This window comes from Amblyraja radiata, chromosome 11, assembly GCF_010909765.2.
Source record: "Amblyraja radiata isolate CabotCenter1 chromosome 11, sAmbRad1.1.pri, whole genome shotgun sequence".
In the NCBI taxonomy this organism is placed as follows: domain Eukaryota; kingdom Metazoa; phylum Chordata; class Chondrichthyes; order Rajiformes; family Rajidae; genus Amblyraja; species Amblyraja radiata.
This window is the reverse complement of record NC_045966.1, coordinates 58480768-58502866: the sequence shown is the minus strand read 5'-3', so window position 1 is coordinate 58502866 and position 22099 is coordinate 58480768. Positions and strand designations below refer to the sequence as shown.

Here is a 22099-nt window from a genome sequence, read left to right as displayed (position 1 = left end):
TTGCAGTTTCTCTTGCTTCCATCCAATACTGAGAACCAGGCGCTGGAGAGTCAAGCACTGTATTCCACGAATAGTCCAAGCACTAGAGGCAATTTACAGAGGCCAATTAACCTACAAACCCGCACGTCTTTGGGATGTGAGAGGAAACTAGAGCCCAGAAGACTGACCCTGCAGCATTCCTGAAGCACAGGCTGTGGCTCACTAACATCATAGAACATGGAACAGTATCTGAACCATCTCTTCGGCCCATAATGTCTGTGCCAAACTTGATGCTCAGTTAAGCTAATCTCATCTGCCTACATGTGTTATTCCCAAATGTCACTGTATGTCATGTTGTCATTTGCGGGCGGAGCACCAAGGCAAATTCCTTGTATGTGAATACATGGCCAATTCATTAATTCATTCATTCATAACCCTCCATTTCCCATATATCCACATGCCTATCTAAAAGTCTCTGAAACGGCATACTCGTATCAGTTTCCACCACATTCCAGGCACCCACCAGTTTCTGGGTGACAATGAGTACAGACAATGAAACTCAAAAAGACAACTTTGAAGTTGGTACAACTTGCTTGGGCGATGGATGGAGAGAGAGGGGATGCAGGGGTTACTTCAAGTTAGAGAAATCAATATTCATACCACTGGGTAGGTCTTCTTTGCTTTCCTCAAAACTGGGCTAAAACAGAGACAAGAGTAATGGCGAGTTCTCACGGTGCGACCTGAAGCAAGATGTCACCCGAGTGAAGTGGTCGTGGTCCAGCACGAGTTCCGCACGATAAAGTGTTCCCACGATAAAGAGTTCCCACGGTACTCGGCAATTCTGTCATTTGTGCGACTGACTTGTCCGTCTCCCGATCTTTCCCGTTAATCGTGAATGAACATCGTGGACTGTAGTGTAGTTAATCACGTGGCACAAATGATGTCACTTTTTTTTCACACGCTATATAAATATCCCCCGTTCGTAGAATTGTCTCATTTGCCGACATGCCTATACAAAGTTGGTTCGAGTACAGGCTGGTTGTTATTTTCATTGACGTGCTGTATGCATTAGCGCAACATGTGCATCGAAAACGCTTGCGTGAAGGCAGAAGGGTGAGATTAATTAAAAAGATAATTAAGAGGAAGTCTCACTGGGTTAAGCCCATGTTTCAACGGAGACCTCAATTAGGACAATATGAGCAACTGCTTAATGTGCTGTGCGAAGAGGATAAAAGTGCATTCAAAAACTTTGTCAGAATTTCACCCGAGCTCTTTAATGAGTTAAAGAATAATTTGGGACCTCATGCATAATTTATTTTATGGCTCTAAAAGAGACATGATTCCCACTTCAAACGAAGAGGGTGTAAAAGCTGTCTGCCACTACTTTTACATTGCAGCTGCAGGGAACAGACAGACTTATAAGATAAATTAAAGGTGACTGCAAAAACAGCACTTTTACATCTGTAGCATTGTATGTTTTAAAATCATGGATAACATTAAATTGTTCTCCTGTACATAAACTAATATATTGTTATAGTTACTCACATGAGCACCGGGGATACTCAGCAGCCTTCGTCTCCAGCAGGTTGCGCTTTCTCTCCCTATTTCTATAATCCTCTCTGGATTTGTCATAGAGAATCTCATTGAATTGGTACCACTCCACCAGTTCACCCTCTTGTTCCCTGTTGAAGTTATATGGCTTTACCTTCTGCCATCTAACCTTTATGTTCTCGTCTGCTGAGAATATTGTGGAGGCAACAGCTACTGGGGAGGCAATCTCAAATCCACCTTGATCACCCTCTCCCTGCTCCAAGGAGCCCACAGGCAGTGGTATCTCTGGCATCTCCTCTTGCCTCTCCACCTGTCTCTCTTGCTGAGTTTCCTCCTCATTTACCTGCATGGCTAAAAACTTTCCGACTTTCTTTGACCCCTTTCTTTGCGATTTTCTGAGAGGCATCTCTGCAAGTCTTACTGTGAAAAAGATTCTCAAACAATGACAATTAGGTGGGACGTCCTCGATGGACACATGGTCCATTGGCGATATTGAGACCACCTCTTTTACTCACCTTATGTCCCTTCTGTCCAGCTTCCGGGTTTACCGTTCGCAGGAGTTCCCACGGTATTCGCAAGTGTCATTACGGATATCGCACGGATATCGCACTGGCATCTGCGACCATACAATGTTGCAACGCTGCTCAAGACACTCTTGGAGAAATTCCAAAATGTTTGAATTTTCTCCCGACCTTACCAAGTCACACGACTACCTGCCGTTAGCGCCACGGAGGTCCTCGGTGGTCCACGAATGCCGTACTGCTATCGCAGAAGGTTCCCACGATGTTAAACCTTGTTAGGTCTTGCTTCAGGTCGCACAATGAGAAAGCCCTTTAAGAGTTGATGATAAAGAAATTTGAATTTAGATTTTAGAGATGTAGCACGGAAACAGGCCCTTCGGCCCACTGAGTCCGCACCGACCAGCGATCCCCGCACACTATCCTACACACACTAGTGATAATCTACACATACACCGCCAATTAGCCAACATACATGTACGTATTTGTAATGTGGGAGGAAACAGAAGATCTCGGAGAAAACCCATGGGGTCAGGGGGGGGAGAACGTACGGACAGCCCCGTAGTCGGAATCGAACCCAGGTCTCTGGCACTGTAAGCATTGTAAGGCAGCAACTCTACCACTGTGCAACCGTGGCCACCCTCTCTCGCCACCCAATTCTCACACACAATGTTGTACTACCATTTTAAACATGTCTTTCTAACTTCAGTCAACATTTGCGTTGGGTTTGTGGTGATTGATTATCTTTTGTTTTGACATGCCTGTTAGGAAATTATCCTGAAGCGAGCAGCTGACATTGCAGAGGCCCTGTACAATGTTCCCCGTAACCACAACCAGCTCCCAGCTCTCAGCAACACATCTGTCCACGCAGGAATGATGGGCGTCAATTCCTTCAGCGGGCAACTGGCTGTCAACGTGTCTGAATCTTCGCAAGGTGCCAATCAGGGTAAGGCTTGGTTCGTGGGATCAACACTGGTGATGTTGACCAGCTTTCTATCTGATCCCTGCTGCCTCTGTCCCACAGCTCCCGCGTAAATCTTTACAGGTTATTTACTGCAAGAGTAGTCGTAAATGATATGCATCATACTGAGTGTACTGAAGGGCAATCCATTCAAAGTACATGCTAATATATTCAACTATTCAAACCCCCATTGCCACATCGTGACATCCCAATAGGATTGCGTACTTCAAATTACCAATCGAAATGCACACTAAAATAACCATTCCATCTACCCACAATGTACACACAGTGTAATCCCAGCAGCATTGTGATGATACCATGGGGACAAGAAGGCTTTTGGTACATTGGCCTTCATCAGCTAGGGTATTGATTATATAAGTTGGGATGTTCTGTTACAGCTGTACACGACATTGGTGAGGTGCATTTGGAGTATTGTGTTCAGTTTTGTTCACCCTGCCAAACGGAGGAGGTTGCTAAGCCGGAAAGAATGCAGAGAAGATTTACGAGGATGATGCCAGGACAATAGACAATAGCCAATAGACAATAGACAATAGGTGCAGGAGAAGGCCATTCGGCCCTTCGATCCAGCACTGCCATTCACTGTGATCATGGCTAATCATCTACAATCAGTACCCCATTCCTGCCTTCTCCCTATATCCATTTCTTTAAGAGCTCTATCTAACTCTCTCTTGAAAGCATCCAGCGAATTGGCCTCCACTGCCTTCTGAGGCAGATAATTCCACAGATTCACAACTCTCTGGGTGAAAACATTTTTCCTCATCTACGTTCTAAATGGCCTACCCCTTTTTCTTAAACTGTGTCCCCTGGTTCTGGACTTCCCTCAACATTGGGAGCATATTTCCTGCCTCTAGCCTGTCCAATCCCTTAATAATCTTACATGTTTCAATAAGATCTCCTCTCATCCTTCTAAATTCCAGTGTATGCAAGTACAGTTCTTTCAACATATGGCAGTGAACCTATGCTACACCTGAGGGCATGAGTTTAAGGGGGAGGTTGAGCAGGCTAGGACATTATTCCTTGGAGCGTAGGGGTGTAGGGGCTGATCTTATGGAGGTGTATAATGGAGGGGAATAGATTGAGTCAATCCAGATTGTCTCTTACCCTTGGGCGGGGAATCAAGAACAAGAGGTTGTATGTTTAAGGTATGAGGTAATTGAGGCAGGTATTATAACAGCATTTTAAAGACATTTGGACAGATAGTCAAGTCAAGAGTGTTTTTATTCTCAAATGTCCCGAAAGGAACCATGAAATTCTTACTTGCAACAGCACAACAGATATGGAAACATAGTACTCTGTAAAACCCATAATAAACAACAAAAAAAGTTGTGCAAAGTCAAAAATAATGACTCAAAGTTTATATAGTTCGGAGCCTATTTGGAGGTTGTAGTTTTTAGTAGCCTGATGATTGGAGGTAAGAAGCTGCTCCTGAACCTGGATGTTACAGTTTTCAGATAGGATACATGGATAGGAAAGGGGGATATGGGTGAAACACAGGCAGGTGGGACAAGCATAGATGGGGCATCTTGGCCAGCAGAGGTTGGCCAAAGGACCTGTTTCCATGCTGTATTACTCTGGCTTTATGACTAACAGCAGAGTGGACACACACACATCAAGGACTGTAGCAGCTAAGAAGGAGCCTCTCTGCCATTTTCTGAAGGGCAGTTAGAGATGGTCAATTAAATCCTGGCTGAGCTTGTGAAGCCCATCTCTGTGAATGACTAACACAGCCATTCACAAAATTATTGGAATGTACTATGCAAGTAAATTGTACAATATATAAACATTATATATTGATTGCTAGGCAACATTCCGCAAACTGCAAAAGGGATGTGTTCCTGCAAAATGATCTGTGATGTAAAATCTCATAAATTGAAAAGGCTAAATTAAATACGTCACGGTTATTTCAGGACACCGTTTACCCACGTTATATGTTTCATTGAAAAATGTGTTAGGCTGAAAATGTATTCATTGCCTATTCCTAAATCATGATATTACTGAAGATGAAGTGTAAAATGAATTTGTTAAATTTACAGACGTTAAAAACACTGGTGCTTAATGACATCACTGTATTGGATTGCTCTGATATGATTTTAGCTGTGAATGGTTTGTAACTCACCATCTATTGATAAATTCTTTAAACAGATTTTTCTAATCGGACAAGGTTTTGTGAAAATGTGCATTAATTTTGGAAGAGCTATTGGAGGCTTTGATTGTGGTGTCTATGAACAATGTACATAATTGTGGGTTGTCAATTAGCTTAATGGACTTGATTATTTTCCTGAGGTTTACTGGTGCTCAAGGTAAAGGCAATTTTGGGTGATTTTCACTTTCCATTTACATGAGTTACAGCTTATGACCTATCGCACCCCACCACTTTTTCTGATTCTCAAAAAAAATCTTGCGGGCATCAAGCATGAAGATAGACACAAAATGCTGGAGTAACACAGCAGGACAGGCAGCATCCCTGGATAGAAGGAATGGGTGACGTTTCAGGTCGAGACCCTTCTTCAGACTTCAGATGCTGCCTGTCCCATTGAGTTACTCTAGCATTTTGTGTATATCTTCGGTGTAAACCAGCATCTGCAGTTCCTTCCTACACATCCTCAAACTAGATTTTTAGATCAGCAGAGAAGCTAATCACAAAGTTTTTTTTATCATTCCCTATAATGGGGATGCACCTGAATACAGTCTAGATCTATTTGGGACGACAGATGGCACAATGGGCTAAGTGTTCAACTGGCAACCGGAAGGTAGCCGGTTCGAATCCCGCTTGGAGTGCATACTGTCGTTGTGTCCTTGGGCAAGACACTTCACCCACCTTTGCCTGTGTGTGAATGTGTGTGAGTGATTGGTGGTGGTCGGAGGGGCCGTAGGCGCAGATTGGCAGCCACGCTTCCGTCAGTCTGCCCCAGGGCAGCTGTGGCTACAGAAGTAGCTTACCACCACCGAGTGTGACTGAGGAGTGAATGAATAATGCGATGTAAAGCGCCTTGAGTATTAGAAAGGCGCTATATAAATCCCATCCATTATTATTATTATTATTAAGAAACAGAAAATGGTGGAAACACTCAGACAGCCAGGTAGCATTTGTGGAGAGGAATGAGAGGTCAATGACCTGTGGGCCTTATCAATGATCAGCAAATCTGAGACCCACCTGCAAGATTTCTCTGTCCACTTATTTTAACAGGAGATAAGATTTGGGATAATTACGACAATTTATCTGATTGATGGGCTCCAGCCTTGGCGCTATTGGGAATGTCCTCCCAGAATCTCAGGGTGATTTGTGATGGTTTTACTCCATCACTGATTCTTAGTAGGTGCTCGTTATGTCGAGGTTTCCATGCCTCAGGGTTTCGTAACAAAGTATGAATGGAATGATGAATTATCCAAGATCCTATGAGGAAAAAATGATTTCAGGAACGTATGTTGCTTGGATCAAAGGACCTTAGTTCAGGGGGGAGATTGACCTTGATATTACAAGAGGCTTGGTTTAGTTTAGTTTATTATCACATGTGTTGAGGTACAGTGAAGCCCTGTCCCACTGCACGAGTTCATTCAAGAATTCTCCCGAGTTTGCCCTGATTCGAACTCGGAGATTTACGGTAATGGCCGCTCGTAAGTATTCGGGGCTCTCGTGGACATGTTGAAAAATCTTCAAGAGTCTTCCCGAGCTTATTGCGTTTCCCGAGAACCTTCTGTTAGCGTTACGAGCCGCTAAGAGATGTCCTCGAGCTCCGACGTACCCGTTACGTTCATTCTACGTGCTTACCATGAGTTTGATTTTTTTTTTAAACTCGGGAGAGCTCTTGGAATGAACTCGTACAGTGGGACAGGGCTAAAAAAGGTTTTTGTTGTGTGCTAGTCAGTCAGCAGAAAGACAATGCATGATCACAATGAAGCCACCGTGCGACCCATCCTTGATTATGCTGTTCGTCTTGCTGAGACAGCATGAGGAATAAATGGAGTCAATAGAAGGGAGGTTGGTTTGTGTGATGGTCTGGGCTTCGTCCACAATTTGCTGAGATTTCTCACACAGATAAATAGATATTTTTCTCCCATGGTACGGGCATCAAAAACTAAAGGCCATAGGTTTAAGGTGAAGGGAAGGAGTAATAAAAGGGATCTGAGGTGGATGTTTTCTACAGAGAGTGGTTGATATGCGGAATGTGTTGTCAGATGAAGTTGTGGAGTCAGATATAACCTCTATGTTTAAGAGGCATCTGGACAAACATTGAAGGATATGGAGCTAATGCGGGCAAATGGGATCTGTGTTGATGGACAAAAAGATCAGCATGGACTGAAGGTTTTATTTCTGTGCAATACGACTCTATGAAAACAATGGATCCAGTAAAAAGAATTATGCTGAATTTTGTATTAGTTTTTAAGATTATGTTATTGTCATTTTGCCTTATGACCAATCACAAAAGGATTGCAGCTTAGATGTTGGAAGATTAGCTGAAGGCAACACAGAAAACAAACTCCAAGCCAGATTTTAGGATACTTGAAATGTTTATATGAAAGATTGGTGAAAAGTCAGGATTCACTAAAGTCCAAAGAGAAGATTGATCAGCACCTAACATGATATATTAGGCGATACTTCACAAGTCTGCTGTAGCTAAGCACTGAGAAATTACTCCTTCCTTGCCACTGACATGCTGCTATCACTCTATAATTACACAATGTGACTACACTGTGGTTTAACTTAACTGCTCTCTCCCCTTACTCTTCCACTCTTGTCATTTTCCTTAATGTGAATAAACAAATTATAGATTTCAACGACAAAGCACAGACTCCAAGATGGAAAATAGCCTTTGCAACTAAATCACTAGTTAGCACGCCTCCCCCCCCCCCCCCCCCCCCCCCCCACCCCACCCCCCAAACACCATTTCACTCCTTGTATCTCTGTTGGCTCTGAAGGTTTACACACTTCCTTATTTTTCTCTTATTAACAGCACCATTTTTAGAATTTGGCAACTTGTCATTCTAACTGTCTATTGCACACCATCGTATAATGCAGCCCTGGGCCCATTTGTTCTAATCTATAGTACGAGAGGTATCATCCATTTTATCTTTTACAACTTTCCTCTTTCCACACATATGTTTATTGTAATAGGGTCTTGGGATTGGGATCCAGTAGCTGGTATCACCTTCTCTCTTCTTTTCCTGCCCTACTTTTCCTTGCCACATGATCAGCCTTTTTCTATGATCTAATATTACCTTTTGAAGTGCTTTAAAGGGTTTCCTTTAGGGGCCCTGTGCACCATCATTTCCCGCGCTCTCTTCTTTTGCACCCCAACCCGAAGTGACATTGGGCAGTCAATTTATCAGTCAATTGCGTTTTAGCTGTTAGATCTTTGAAATCAGCTCTTTCAATGGGCAATGAGAATGTGGAGGTTTGGTCCATTGTGCTTTGTTACCATGAGAGGAAGAGCGATTAAAGGATGTTCTTTTAGGGAGGAGATGAGGAGGAATTTCTTTAGCCAGAGGGCGGTGATTCTGTGGAAGGCTGTGGAGGCCAAGTCAGTGGATATTTTTAAGGCAGAGATAGATAGATGCTTGATTAGTACAGGTGTCAGAGGTTATGGGGAGAAGGCAGGAGAAAGGGGTTAGGAGGGAGAGATAGATCAGCTATGATTGAATGGCGGAGTAAACTTGATGGGCCGAATGGCCTAATTCTACTCCTATTCCTTATGTGCAAATGTCCTTCTTTCAATATAGGTTTTACTCGCAACACAAGCAGTGTGTCTCCTCATGGATATGTGCCGAGCTCCACTCCACAGCAAACAAACTACAATTCTGTGACAACAAGTATGAATGGATATGGCAATGCGGGGATGTCCAACCTCGGAAGTTCTCCTGGTTTTCTCAATGGGTCTGCTGCCAATTCGCCATATGCCAGTAAGTAAAAATGTTTTGGCATTAGACCTTACAGTTCTTAATAACTTTGCTGTTGGTACTATATCAGATCTCAGTAATCTTTTGGGAATATCAGCATTACAAGTTGCTGAGTTCAAGTCAATGCTTCACCTCTTTCCCTACTTCTTAAACGGCAGCCAATCTGGGCCAATTTCATGTGTAATTATTTCGCTCAACTTACATTTTCAGAGTAGTGTTTTACCAAATAGTGTACCATGCAAGATCTCAGTTACATTCTCCATGTAGGATGTTGGTGGAACAAGTATTTGTACAGTCAAGAAAGGTCAAATGGTTTCCAAAGTGGGCCCAGTTCGCAGTGTAAGATTATCCATTGGAAAGCCCATTGGTTTTGAATGTGTCACATTAGAGACATCATGCTTTGTTACAGATGCAGAACAAAAATAGAGAAAGGAAGCCAGCCATTTCCTGGTGTATTTATCTGACTCCAGGGAGGAGGCAATTAAGCTTTAATTGATTTCAGGGCCAGACTTACATTTACACATCATTGGAAGTTACATACAGATTATTCTTGAAGTAATCATATGCCAGGCCAATCGCTGAAAATTTCCTTAGGGATTTCTCTCAATTGGGCAGTGTAGGTTTGTCAGATGATTGGTAGAATAACCCAGGATATTCCCAGTAAATAGAACTGCATGCAATGAGATTTCATAACAAAGCAGCCAATTTTACTCAAAAGAGAATTAAGATAATTTTTTAAAAATTAAGTCTAATAGAATATTTATGAGCTTTTTGAAAGGGAAAAATTGGTTCTCACACAATTATTGAAACAGGTGCAAATATTTAGACTCTTGCTTTGATACTTCTCAATCAAAGTGAATTGCCCTTTTTACTGACCTACTTCACCATATGCAAGAGTTGTGGACCCCAAAAGAATAGAATTATGGAATAGAGTCTGGCAGGCCATATTAAAATTTTCAGAGGTAAGGCAGAATATCTGTCAAGAGAGTGTTAATCATTAGCGAGGATTCATTGACTCTCAATGTTAGGAACACTTTCCTTAAGAGTATGGTAAACAAATAGATATACCTGACTACATAATACATAATTCTTTAAAGGAGTGTCAAATGCAAGGAACCCCAGCGTAATCCAGGCTCTAGGTTTGAATTTCATGTAGGAATCTCTATTTCACCACTTTTAATGTCTCACCAAATGATGGCCTGGTGTAGAATGAACCACATAGACAATGGGAGCCATATGAGTAAGCCCTGGTTTATTTCAGATTACCACTGGCATAGAGTAACTGAGCAGCAGAAGCAAGATTGCTCCTCGAACAATGATGTACTAGGGATGATCCCATGTCATTTCCTAGATGATTTTGTTGAATAGATGGAATAATGTCAGAAGATCAGTAGAAATGCCAAGGAACAATTCTCATCTGCCAGATTCCTTAAAGAAGGGAAAATGTCCTATGGGTTTTGCTGCTCAAACAAAGGTTCTTGGTTTGGTAGAAAATAGTATGAGGCCAAACTTCACACATGGGATTTTATGTTGTGAAGCATTGTTGATAGTCCTACAGCTTGTCTACTGAGAACATCCAAGTATCCACAACGTAGACACATAGAAACTATTTTCATGTTTGAATGGGGCTCAGGCAATTTTGTCCCTTGTCCCATTGCTTTATAATAGGTCTTTCAGTAGACCCATTAGCCATCAATTGTGCTTCCAGTAGTAAAGACTGCATGGATTCACGATTGGGATGAATGTGCTGAACTGTGTTTTAGTATTATGGAATATTTCCAGTGTGTCAGGGCCAGACAGACTGGATGCAGGGAAGATCCTTCAAATGGATGGGAATCATTAAGGAATGGATGGGAAACAGGGATCACAGTCTAGGACACGGCGGGGGGGGAGAGTCTTTTCCGACTGAGATAAGAGATTTTGTTTTGACAGCAGGTTGTGAACCTATGTGAATGTCTATCACAGACGGCAAAGGAAGCCAACTTGTTGAGTATATTTAAGAAGTAGTTGGATAGAATTCTAGACACAAAATACATCAAGGGGTGCAGGAGAGAACTAAAATATAGAGTATTGAGATAGAGGACCAGCAATGATTGCGTGGATTGGCAGAGCAGACTTGAAGTGTTGAATGGTCAATATTTTCACAATTCCATTAATATGCGATATCCTGATAATACAATGATAATTCTGACCATTCTGAAATCAAGGGCTAACGAGATGAAGGTTTAAACTGTATTCTGCAGTGTAGGGTTATTAGATCATTGAAGGTATTCACTTCCCATTTTGGGTCGACCTTGCTCACCTCTAGCAAGCAGCAATCGGGCTCTGACCGTTTGCTTCGGGGCCTCAATGAATGACTAGTGGTTGGGTAATACATTGGGTAATACAGAGGGAGACATTCCCTCTCCCAACGGAAAACGTGCAGGAGTAAATTATCTGATAAAGACAGGACAAGCTAGGGAGAGGTTCCCTAGTTTCTCTGAGGGAGGAAAGACAAATGCAGAAATAGGCCAGATAGAGGGACATTGCCATATAACATTACATTGAATGGATGCATGGAATGCATGGAAGAGGGAAGGAATAGCTGATTTTTCAAGCTTTTCTCAGACCCATAAGTGGCTGGAACATTATAACTGAGTCCCAACACCTACAGCCATCTTGAGAGAGACAATACATGACAGGTTCTCTTCATTCCTTCTCTCCAGAGATGCTGCCTGTCCCGTTGAGTTACTCCAGCATTTTGTGTCTACCTTCAGTTTAAACCAGCATCTGCAGTTCATTCTTACACATGACAGGTTATGATGAAATGCTGAAGCTTTCTTTCATGGATTAGTTAATTTCCCAAAAGATAATGGAGCACTCTTAAATCTGTGGATGATCTACCACAGAAACCTGCTTGTATTCCATGTGAGGAACAGCAGTCTGTAGAAGGGTCTCGACCCAAAACGCCACCCATTCCTTCCCTCCTGAGATGCTGCCTGTCCCGCTGAGTTACTCCAGCATTTTGTGTCTATCTTGAGGAACAGCAATCTTGAGGGTGCGATTCCACATCGTACAGAAATGTGGCTCGTATTTAAATGAATGCACAGACGCTGTCTTCATTTCATTGTATTGTCAGCTTTGATGTTTTGTTATTTTGTGGCTTGTCTTCCAGCATACTGCACTGTGGGTAGATTTTTGTTAACCCTCAATTTCTCCCTTAGAAGAAATGGTGAATGACTGTGGTTAAAAAAAAACATGTTAGCAAGTTTGGCTCGATCACAGACACAATGATACTGGTTCTTCCACTTGTGTCCCTGCAAATGTATGAATCAAAGATTATGCTCCGTTTTAAACGCCTTGACACGATTGTTAATTAATCTCAAAGGAAATGCAAAGTACCATAGATGAAGAGCAATATGGAACCTGATACTTTGTTAATCCTTCGCTAAGTCAGCTTAGTGTTGCTGGAGGCTTCGGTTTCACAAAGAGCCTATAATGACCAAGCATGGACACGGCAGCTGATTTCCATCATACAATCTTTGCATGATTGTACTTTACAATAGAATCTGCAATCATTCGGTGGAAGTCCAAAAAACTCACACGCTGCCTGAAAGGGAGTTGTGTTTCTTCAAAGAAGAGGGAGGTTGGTGAGAGACCAGGGCCACTGACAGTAGGTTTACCCCATCAGACACCGTTTCAGTCTGGTTCTCTAACTCAAAGGCGTCCTTCTTAATTAAATCAATAAACTAATTGCGTGAGTAATGATTAAACAACTAGCTCTCTGCTCACATTACAAGGAGATGAGGTGACCTTACCTGAAGATGTTTTCCTATTAGTGGCTGCGTACCTCTATTTTTTAATCAGTTGATTACTTTTGATCTGACCCTGTGCGTAGGTTGATTAAGGAACACTCACTTCAGGCAAGTGTACAGGGAATAAAAGGGGCGTGAGGGGAAGGATGATGGGGTAATGTCTAAATTAAACATGCACTATTGGAGAGCTACTCTTGTAACAAAATAATCCCTCAGCCGTCAAAGGGAAAACGTGTCCCTGTTATTATGGGAATAAACGTGTCCCGTTGAGGTATTGACACCATGATGTGAGATGAATGCCTTTCATTCCTCTGTGACACTTTTGAATTGGCCAGACCTGCCATCACACTCTCCCGATCACTCCAATTATTGTCATCATTCCTACCTTTCACAACAGAAATGAAAAGTAAATTTAAAAGACAGGAGTACAGGAAAATGGGGACAGGAGGAAGACACCAGGCCCTCAAGCCTTCTCTGCCATTCAGTATGATCCTGGCTGATCTCTCCTGGATTCTCTGCCAATTCCCCATTGTCCTCAATAGCCCAATCTGTCAAAAAAAAAAGTACCTCCAACCTAAGTAAATCTAATGATCTAGCCTCCTCAACCCTCTGCGCTACATCTTTGAGAGATTCACCACTGTCCAGAAAAAAATGTCCACGCACCTCCATTTTAAAATGACTTTCCCCTTGTTTTGTAACTAGCTCCAACCCTTATCTTTGTTGATCCTTCTTTTGACTTTCTAAATGCTAAATTTGCCATGGCTCTGGCTCAGAAGCACTCCCTTTAAAAGATGATGTCAATCAACAAAGTCGAGATTTGAAAGGGTTAAGTTACCAATGTTGTCAGGTAAGTCTCCCAATGGTGGACAGTCGATCTTGGAGCATGATGGTGCTGCAGTGGTCAACTTACCCGTCCAGTAATCCAGAGACCTGAGCTACTAATCTGTAAACCTGAGTCCAAATCCCATCACATGAATTTAAATTCTATCAACATCTCATCCTGGTGATGACCACAGGGAAAAACAAAAACTTGTGGATATTTGTAAAATCCCATCTGACTCACTAACATCTCCATGGGAGAAAATCTACCATCATTACCCAGTCTGGCCTGTATCTGACTCTCGACCCCAATGTGGTTGGCGCCAAAATGGGCAAGCAATCCACCCAGCATTACTACCACCCAGCTGTGGTCAAACTTTTATTCTCTCAACATCTTAAAACGTCTTGCACAGTGATTGGCGAACCATCCTGAAAATGGTTGATGAATTGTACAAATTCATATATATATATATATATATATGATATATTTGCATATAATATATATATATATATATGAGAAAATATATATATGGCACCCAAATGGTTGACATATTTCCTCCTTTCTTGTTGCAGTAGTACCGTCCAGCCCTACTATGGCCTCCTCCACCAGCCTTCCTTCAAATTGTAGCAGTACCTCAGGCATATTCTCCTTCTCGCCAGCCAATATGGTGTCTGCAGTGAAACAAAAAAGCGCCTTCGCTCCGGTGGTGAGGCCACAGACCTCCCCTCCCCCGACCTGCACCAGCGCCAACGCTAACAGTCTCCAAGGTGAGCACACACACACAGCAGCAGGCCCAGGCTGGATTCAATCATTGTAGTTAGGCTGAAAAATGATATTTTATTGCTACTTTCAAACAGACAAATATGGGACACTTTAAGCTCTTTTGAGAGGCGTGATATGTTGCATACATTGCTTTTGTGATGAGCCTCGGTATATGATATAGGAGCTCGATCAGCATTCCATTATACCGCCCACCATTGTAGTTCAGTCCAATTCCACAATGGGCTTATATCACAAACCTCTGTAGTTTTATCTGTGGTTAACTGTAGTGTTAGAATAAAGATAACATGTCTATTTGGTGGCTATCATCTCTTTAAATGCACTGAGCCACTAAAAGTTTTTTTGAAGAGGTTGTTAGTAAAGAATATTTCTCAATGTCACCCAGTGAGAATTTTTGCTTCAGGGGCAGAGGGTAACTAAATGATGATTCAGGTGAAGGCAAATCTGGTCTGGTACAATTATCGTGCTGACCCTGAGAGTCTATTTACAACATTTGTATTGACAGCTGTGCAGAGTTCCTGTTTATTTAGCAGGGTAAGAGTTAAATATAGTCTTCATCACTTCCTTGAAGTTTGACCAAAACTGTAATATGGTGATTGCAATGATCTATGTGTCACCATTTTGTTGCTGACACCAACTCTTCCAAGCCACTTTGGAAATAGAATCTTTTAAGAGGGCTCTCTGAAAAAGGAGTAAAACTTACGTCTTGATCATAAAAACTAACACAGTGCAGTAAACCAAACTAGTGTCTTGTCAATGTGATGTTCATTCTCAGTTGCTTTACCTGTTTCAATCAAATTAATGATTTGACTGTGTCTCTTTACATTAGACGCCTCTAACATCATTTCTTTCTCTCTTCCTTCCCATTTCCTGCCTCCCCGGCCCTACTTCCTCCTACCCTCTCTCCCCCCTCTGTCATTGTAGTCTTTTGTGGACCCCACAACCTCCTGTAAACTGCTGTGATATCGTTTGTCCCTTTCTTGAAGATGGTAAAAATGATAATATCTTTGAGGGTCCCTGACAGGGTCACTTCAAGGGCTGTCGAATGAAGTATTAACCACCCTGTTTTCCATCGCACCAGAATTGGAGCCGTGACCACATTTCATGGCTAGACTGTGTATTACTTTGTATTTCTTTGCAGCATAATTAGCTGAGTAATGCTCTTTGTTAGGCACCCACCATACACCTTTACAACTGCATAGCTTTGTAAGCAATTGTTAGAAAGGACAATTGGCCAAAGCAGCGTTTCCACCTAAGCCTCTCGTGATGGGAGTAATGGGCCTGTCCCACTTACGCGACTTTTTAGGCGACTGCCGGCACCCGTCGGCAGTCGTTGCAGGTCGCCGAAAATTTTCAACGTGTTGAAAATCCAGGGGCGACCAGAAGAGACTACTCATGACCATACGGGTGCCACACGGCGACATGTCGCGGGGTGAAGCCTGTATTATCGTGAGTAGTCGCCCAACCTTGTTCTGGTCGCCGCTGGATTTCCAACAACATTTTCGGCGACCTGCAACGACCTATGACGGGTGCCGGCAGTCGCTGAAAAAGTCTTGTACGTGGGACAGGCCCATTAAGGTGAATAATGGAGTTGAAGCCCCCTAGTCCCAGCCAACACTCTCTCCTCAGCCAGCCAATGCTCCCTCTTGCACCCATGAGTTTGCTTTTGTGACATCTCAGAGAAACCTTTGACAGACTTTCCTAACATTTTCTCTCAGCAGCGTTAGAGGAGGTGGGTTCATGGTGAGTTTAAAGAAGAATTGTGGGGCAAATATATGATACCGAGAGTGCTGGGGACCAAGGGAAGCGGTAGAATGGAATGGGATACATTATTGTCACATGTGGCTAGGCACTGTGAACATCTTTGCTGCATTCCCAATGTATACAAATAGCGGCCGCCTACAGCGCTGACAATGTTATAAAGCACAGCAGCTCCTCCTTTTGTCCCCTCCCCACAGCGGTTCCCCCACGCCAGGTCCCCATTGTCCTTTGTTCTCCCTCCCTCCCCAATTTTCCGTTCTTCTCCCCCCACCTCCCTCACGACGGGCCGACGATGGTGCAGATATAATGGCAATTTGCAAGATAGTTAGATAGATACATGAACAGGCAGGGAATAGAGGAATAGAGTCCAGGTGCAGGCAGATGGGATCAGATAGATTGGCACCATGGTCAGCATATATGTGGTGGGCAGAAAGGCCTGTACTATTCAGTGTTGTATATTCTAAGGCATTGACATTGGGGAAAGGAGAAGAGAAAACTGATAAGCTCATCTTATGAGCTGGTGGTGTTGATGTACGACCAGGTCTGGCTAACGTGAAATACTCACCACTGAAATACAAGGTTGGCATTAAAAAGTTATCATCTATATACCTTGTGGTCTACCAGCTACGTTACTTATGGTGGCGGGTGATTACACTGCCATGCTGGAAACCAGCTTGCACTTAGATTGGAGCCATCTGTTGTGGACCTATTGGTTAAAGTCACAATGATACTGTTATGAAGAACATGGAGATGAGTTTCTGTATGCAGTAAGACTTGAGAAGGGCTGCCCAACATGTTATATGGAGTCAGAAGAGGTCGGCTGCACGTCTGGACGTCTACTGTGCCTTGAGATGTGTGGAACCCATACCGCTATCTGGGGAACAGTTCTGGAAGGAGCCAATTGAGGAGGATCGTGGCAAGAATGTTCCTGTGCCAGATAGCAGGAAAAACATCCTGTAACTACTGCGATTTAGTTTGCCCCTTTCTTGAAGATGGTCAAAACGACAATATCTTTGAGGTTCTCTGACGTACCATCCTCTTCCTGGACAGCAGGTGAGGTTGTGAATTTGTGAAGTTTCTCTCCTTCAGAAGAGATGTTGTCTGCTCTTGAGACCCTGTTGTTCTTCAGTTGACAAAAGGCCACTTTGGCTTCTTGTCATGAGGGTGATGACCAGTTGAGGTTGGGCATTTTGAAGTGGAATGGAATCAAGTTCACTCATGACAAGGATGGGTTGCGTTTGAGCGTTTTTGGAATAATCCTCCCAATGGTTGCTGATTGCTCGCTGCCCCTGGTGGGTTACCTCCGTTCTTGACTCTCATTGAGGTGGAGCATTAGGTGTCTGGCCACAGGTCGTCCTGTTAACTGTGAGGAATCTGTGCTTATTCATGCCACCAGCAAGTTGTTGGACCTCCTATGTTATGTCCGTCCACCACCACGTTTGGGGTCACAGATTTGTTGCTGGTTTTCTCTCTTCAGGAGCCTGCAGGGCATTTCTTTTCCCTTGATGCACCCGGCAATCTCCTGGTAATTCTCCTCAAACCAGCTGGTAAAGAAGCCAAGAACCAGGGGTGGACCAGCAGAGTCTGGATGTGGTGGATATTCTGCTGCTCCATCAGAGGAAAGCTGTGTTTGCAAGGTCTTTGCAAACATTAACATTGATGTTGCACTTCACCACCAGCATGCATCCCACAGGACCTGGAAATCACAGAGAAAAAGATTGCAAATGAAAAATAAAACAGAGAATATTGTAAATACTAAGCAAGTCAGGCAGTTTCTGTGGAGATAGGAAATAGAGTTAATATTTTTCGTTCAATGGCCTTCATTGTTTTGCATCTACCTCAGACATTGCCACAATCCACAGATGACTGTTACATTTGAGGCTGAGCTTCGTCACTGTCAACTCACTCACTGAAGTATGCAAGAGACTGCTCTCTACCAACTCATCCCCAATAGTAAAGGTCCAGGGTGAAGATTTGGACAAGGTGGACTTGGTCCCATATCTGAGAGATACTTCCACCGGATTCAGTTCACTTGCTTATCTCTCGTTGCCTGAGGAAAAAGAATGTTTAACAATGAAACCCTGTACCCAGTACAAAAGTCATGCCCTCTAACTCCTCTATGCATCTGAAACTTGGGTGACCAACATTAAGCATCTCATGGCACTGGAGAAGTACCCATCAAATATTGTCTCTACAAAACCTTGCTACTAATCTGAGCAACCTTGCCCAAGTCACATCTCTGGCACCAGGGTTTTAATTACATTCATCCATCAAGTTGGGCAGGCCACATCATTCACATGGCAGATGGTAGATTTCCAAAACAGATGTTCCAAGCTCTGGCCCAAGGAGAAATTACGAGATGAACAAGAAGGGTTCTGCTCAAAATGATGTGGCATCCATGCTGTAAGGTGGGGATCCTTGGCCAGTGACCCACTCGGAGTGGGGTAGAGGCATCAGGATGGTGTTGTGAACCTCAAGCCAACACATCAGGAGCACATGGAGGCCCAGGATAAAGGGCAGGAAGAGTGCTTCACTTCTCAATCCCCCCGACCCGTTCCCCCAGTCACAGAGTGCTTACCATCAGCCGCTGCAGATCGCAGAGATCCAGGATGGACCGTTCTTGAGGACTTAGAAACATAGAAACATAGAAATTAGGTACAGGAGTAGGCTATTCGGCCCTTCGAGCCTGCACCGCCATTCAATATGATCATGGCTGATCATCCAACTCAGTATCCCGTACCTGCCTTCTCTCCATACCCTCTGATCCCCTTAGCCACAAGGGCCACATCTAACTCCCTCTTAAATATAGCCAATGAACTGGCCTCGACTACCTTCTGTGGCAGGGAGTTCCAGAGATTCACCACTCTCTGTGTGAAAAAAGTTCTTCTCATCTCGGTTTTAAAGGATTTCCCCCTTATCCTTAAGCTGTGACCCCTTGTCCTGGACTTCCCCAACATCGGGAGCAATCTTCCTGCATCTAGCCTGTCCAACCCCTTAAGAATTTTATAAGTTTCTATAAGATCCCCTCTCAATCTCCTAAATTCTAGAGAGTATAAACCAAGTCTATCCAGTCTTTCTTCATAAGACAGTCCTGACATCCCAGAATCAGTCTGGTGAACCTTCTCTGCACTCCCTCTATGGCAATAATGTCCTTCCTCAGATTTGGAGACCAAAACTGTACGCAATACTCCAGGTGTGGTCTCACCAAGACCCTGTACAACTGCAGTAGAACCTCCCTGCTCCTATACTCAAATCCTTTTGCTATGAAAGCTAACATACCATTCGCTTTCTTCACTGCCTGCCGCACCTGCATGCCTACTTTCAATGACTGGTGTACCATGACACCCAGGTCTCGCTGCATCTCCCCTTTTCCTAGTCGGCCACTTATTTAAGAAGAGAGGCAGGCATGCAGTATTCAATTAGAACATAGCAAGGTTATGCAGATAGTAATATGTTGAAGTTTGCATGATCTGTTGTAGGTGTTGATTGAGAGATCACTAGGTTTACCTTCCTGCCCCTCCACTCCACCCCCTTCACATTTTCGATTAGTTTAGAGAAACAGGCCCTTCGGCCCACCGAGTCCACACAGACCAGCGATCCCCGCACATTAACCCTATCCTACACCCACTAGGGACAATTTTACTTTTTACACCAAGCCAATTAACCTACACACCTGTACGTCTTGGAGTGTGGGAGGAAACCAAAGATCTCGGAGAAAACCCACGCAGGTCACGGGGAGAACGTACAAACTCTATACAGACAGCACCCGTAGTCAGGATCGAACCCGGATCTCTGGCACTGTAAGCTCTACCACGATGCCACCGTGCCACCCAGATGGTGGATTTGACACCCTGCCTGAAAGGTGGCACCTTTCAGAGCCCAGAACTCCCTGACCAAAATGCCTTGCCACTTCCAAGTTAAAGGGGAAGTCAACAGAAGCCAAGATGGCCTCCATAACTGGCCTGTGCCATTCATGGATGAGGGTACGATTACAGCTAAAAACAAAGTGCTGGAGGAATAACTGGACAGACAGCATCTGTGAACGGAAATGGCCGGACAACTTTTTGTATTGGGACCCGTCTACAGACTGATGGAGTGGAGGGGAGAAAGTTGGAAAAGTAAGGAAATGGCAGGGCAAAGCCGGGCAAGTGGTAGTTGAATACAGGTGAGGTGGGGCAGATTCCGAAACATCACCCATTCCTTCTCTCCAGAGATGCTGCCTGGCCAGCTGAGTTTCTCCAGCTTTTTGTGTCTATATTCGGGGCAATTTGATAGATGGGTGGAGGTGGCAGCAAAGACTGGAGGTGAGGAGTAGATGTAATGTTTGAGGGAGAGATATTGGTGGAAGGAGACTGGGCAGGGAGGGAGGGAGGGGGAGAAGAGGGGGGTGAGCATAAGGAGGTATGAGAAATAACATGGTGACAGGGGTTGTGGGGGAAAGGTATGCACACTGGGCTGGGTTGTTGATGGGTTTGGGGGAAGAATGAGAATGGTTCAGTCTTCTTCTCTTCTTCTTGCGTATGGCGTGCACAGCCTAAAGTTGGAGAACAACTTGTTCTATTTCATCTTACTTGATTGTGCACGCCGGGTTGATTGCATTTGTCGAAACAGGGCGGGCCACGTGAAGGTTGCAATGGTTCAGTGGGTTTACTTGATTGAAACTAAGAATTCAGTGTTCATACCATTGGGCTGTAAGTCTCCCGTGGGTAACATGCGGGTGCTGTTCCTCCATTTTGCATGTGGCCTCACCCCGGCAGTGGAGAAGACCAAGGGCAGACAGGATAGTGTGGGAACGAGAAGGGGAATTAAGACTTTATACTTTAGAGATACAGTGTGGAAACAGGCCATTCGACCCAGCGAGTGCGCACCAAACCAGCGATCACCCCGTACAATAGCACCATCCTATGCACAGGGGACAATTTACAATTTAGACTGAAGCCAATTAACCTACAATCCTGTACATCTCTGGAATGTGGGAGGAAACCAAAACACCCAGAGAAAACGCAAGCAGAGCGCAAAAAAGCACCGTACAGAGAGCACCCGCGTTCAGGATCGAACCGGGTCTCTGGAGGTGTAAGGCAGTTACTCTACCCCCCCCCCCCACAAGGTGGAGATGCTCCATTGTATCTCTGGGAACAGTCAATGGCCTGCACTGTCCAATCTCCCATGTGAAGGGGGGGGGGATGATGTGGACATCCAGGTGGAGACATCTACTTTGCTCGGGTGGATGATGTGTGAATGGGTGGTGAGGACCACAGGGGGTGGGGAGCGGTCTAGGAAGAATGTTAAACTAATGAACCAAAATTGTTTGTTCTTTCGCAAAATTCTGGCCAAGCTAGCATCCGATAATCGGAAACAATTACAGTAAGATTTGTCAGCATGACGGCGAAATGAGAGAGGTTTACTCAGGCCACCTTTGCGTGTGGGCTAGGAGAAGTCTTCAAATTGTTTTCCTCTCAACGAAGGAAACCCACAGGAATTCTCTGATACAGATCTCCTTGCAGTCTTTACATCTAATAGTCTCAGATCAAAGACGCCACACAGAACCGGATGCGTGGAAAAGCGGGAGGGGTGGGGGGGGGGTGGGGGGGGGGGGGGGGGGGGGGGGTGGGGGGGGGGGGGGGGGGGGGTGGGGAGTGGGGCGATTTTGCAAAACAGGAGAATCTTTAGTCAGGGGTTTTTACTGATGCTGCCCATCTGTGGCATATCACTGGGACCGCCTGTCAGACTGGGACACCTCATTGAACGACCTGCCCAGGAGCTGTGTGTAACCTGAACTTCATGGGAGCAATACTGGGTGGCAACATGCATTAATTAACGCACAGACCACGTCTCTCCTCGTCTGTCATCGGTAATTAAGTGGTTCACCCACCCCCCCCCCCCCCCCCCAAATTTTCCATCTGCTTGTTTTCATGTCTACAGTTTCTGGTGCATATGTATTACCTAGCCATTTGTAGTTTGTCTTTGACACCCAACGAGAAAGTTCAATTCATTCTTACAAAGCCGATACATTTCATGC

General features: G+C 44.2%; 1 protein-coding gene across 4 annotated transcripts in view; it reads left to right on the top strand.

Annotated features, from left to right (window-relative positions):
• ebf1 (EBF transcription factor 1) overlaps positions 1–22099 on the top strand; it is a 481808-nt gene that overhangs the window by 453999 nt on the left and 5710 nt on the right. For 2 of the 4 annotated variants that reach the window (XM_033029979.1, XM_033029980.1), the window contains exons 13-15: positions 2817–2994; positions 8749–8928; positions 14112–14306. In XM_033029979.1, the coding sequence (XP_032885870.1) occupies positions 2817–2994; positions 8749–8928; positions 14112–14306 (553 nt within the window). The remainder of the gene's footprint in view (positions 1–2816; positions 2995–8748; positions 8929–14111; positions 14307–22099) is intronic. The other 2 variants (XM_033029982.1, XM_033029981.1) reach the window with 1 other exon arrangement.